The sequence below is a fragment of the Cebus imitator genome, unplaced genomic scaffold, assembly GCF_001604975.1.
Source record: "Cebus imitator isolate Cc_AM_T3 unplaced genomic scaffold, Cebus_imitator-1.0 Scaffold491, whole genome shotgun sequence".
Taxonomy (NCBI): domain Eukaryota; kingdom Metazoa; phylum Chordata; class Mammalia; order Primates; family Cebidae; genus Cebus; species Cebus imitator.
The window spans coordinates 2176426-2177983 of record NW_016107806.1 but is presented as its reverse complement, the minus strand read 5'-3'; the positions used below and the strand labels follow the sequence as shown (position 1 = coordinate 2177983).

Here is a 1558-nt window from a genome sequence, read left to right as displayed (position 1 = left end):
GGAGTCTGCTTCTTCAGATTCCATATGCCTTACCATGAGGCTTCCTGACTCCCAGCCCACCTCCCCTCTGAGCTGCACTGAGCTTCTGGTCTGCAGCCTTCTGGTAGAACCTCTGGTTTTGCCTTGGGCCTCCTGTTTCTGTGCGGCCTTCTTGCTTTTCTATGAGCAGACGGTATCAAATCTCATTCTCCTTTTCTGCCTGCTTCCTAATGGTCTACTGAGTGTCTTAGGCTGGGCTGAATCCTGGGGTTCAGAAACGGGTACAGCCCTAACCTCAGGAGGTGGATGGCTGGGGCCCTCAGCATGTGTTGCATCACCAGAACTCACCAGGCTTGGCCGGGTGTGATGGCTCATGCCTGTAATCCTAGCACTTTGGGAGGCTGAGGCGGGCGGATCACATGAGGTCAGGAGTTTGAGACCAGCCTGGCCAACATGGTGAAACCCCATCTGTACTGAAAATACAAAAAAATTAGCTGGGTGTGGTGGCACTCACTTGTAATCCCAGCTACTTGGGAGGCTGAGACAGGAGAATGACTTGAACTGGAGAGGCAGAGGTTGCAGTGAGCCGAGATCATGCCACTACATTCCAGCCTGGGGGACACAGTGAGACTCTATCTCAAAAAATAAAAAATAAGAACTCACCAGGCTCGAGTAGGCCTGCAACCATTGGTGGGTGCTGGGTGGACTGAAGGGAGCTGTCCCTGCCCCTGGGTACTTAGACCCAGCCGGGAGCTAGCAGCAGCAGCATGTCTGGACTTACTGGAGCCTTCTGCTGTCGTGCCCGCCTCAGGATGGCGGCCCTTCTGAGTTTGGTGAAGGCTGCTCTCTTCTTCAATAGCTCATTGTAAAGGAACAGGATCCGCTTCTTCTCTCGCTGGGGGCAGGGAGGGGGTCAGTGATAGTGACAGTGTGAGGAAGAAGGCATCCCCCAAAGATGGAGTTGGTTGGGAGCTGGGTGCAGCGTGTGGTGTGTATATGAGGGTGTGTGTGCGCCCGTGTGTAGGGATGGAGAGGTCTGGGGAAGGGCAAACCTTGGGGAAGTAGAAGGCTGCGATGACCCTCCGGAGCCGGTACCCAAAAGCCTGTAACAGGCTGAGCCACACCAGCAGGACGATCGGTAGCGCAGCTCTCCAGTAGGCCCTGGCATCCAGGCCCACAGGCTGGGGCAGGCAGGCTAGGGGAAGGCAGGCCAGGGGTCTGGTCAGGGCCAGACCAGAGGCAGGGCAGCCCTGGGTTGGACTTCCCATCCCAGTGGGAGGTGCAGTCAGGGCTTCTGATCCCCCTGCTCTCCTCTGGCCTGCCCCTCACTGCAGAGCTGTCGGTACTGTAGCCACCAGGGCCAGTGTGGCACAGATCTTGCAAATTTCCATCTTGGCTGCACGTTCTGTTGGACACTGCTGCTCTGGAGGACTGGGGTCTTCTAGCCCCAAGACCCTGGCCTCCAGACTCCTCTGACCCCTTCTTCAAGCCTGCCCAGATACGTTCCCCAGCGCAAGTGCACCAACCCCCATCTCTCCACACCCAAGGCCCAGGCCCCCAACTCTTTTTTTTTTTTTTT

General features: G+C 56.7%; 1 protein-coding gene across 1 annotated transcript in view; it reads right to left on the bottom strand.

Moving 5' to 3' along the window:
- DCST1 (DC-STAMP domain containing 1) overlaps positions 1-1558 on the bottom strand; it is an 18542-nt gene that overhangs the window by 2946 nt on the left and 14038 nt on the right. Inside the window, exons 12-13 of the mRNA XM_037733089.1 lie at positions 1032-1297; positions 761-874 (exon numbers count right to left, since the gene is read on the bottom strand). Coding sequence (XP_037589017.1) covers positions 761-874; positions 1032-1297 — 380 coding nt within the window. The remainder of the gene's footprint in view (positions 1-760; positions 875-1031; positions 1298-1558) is intronic.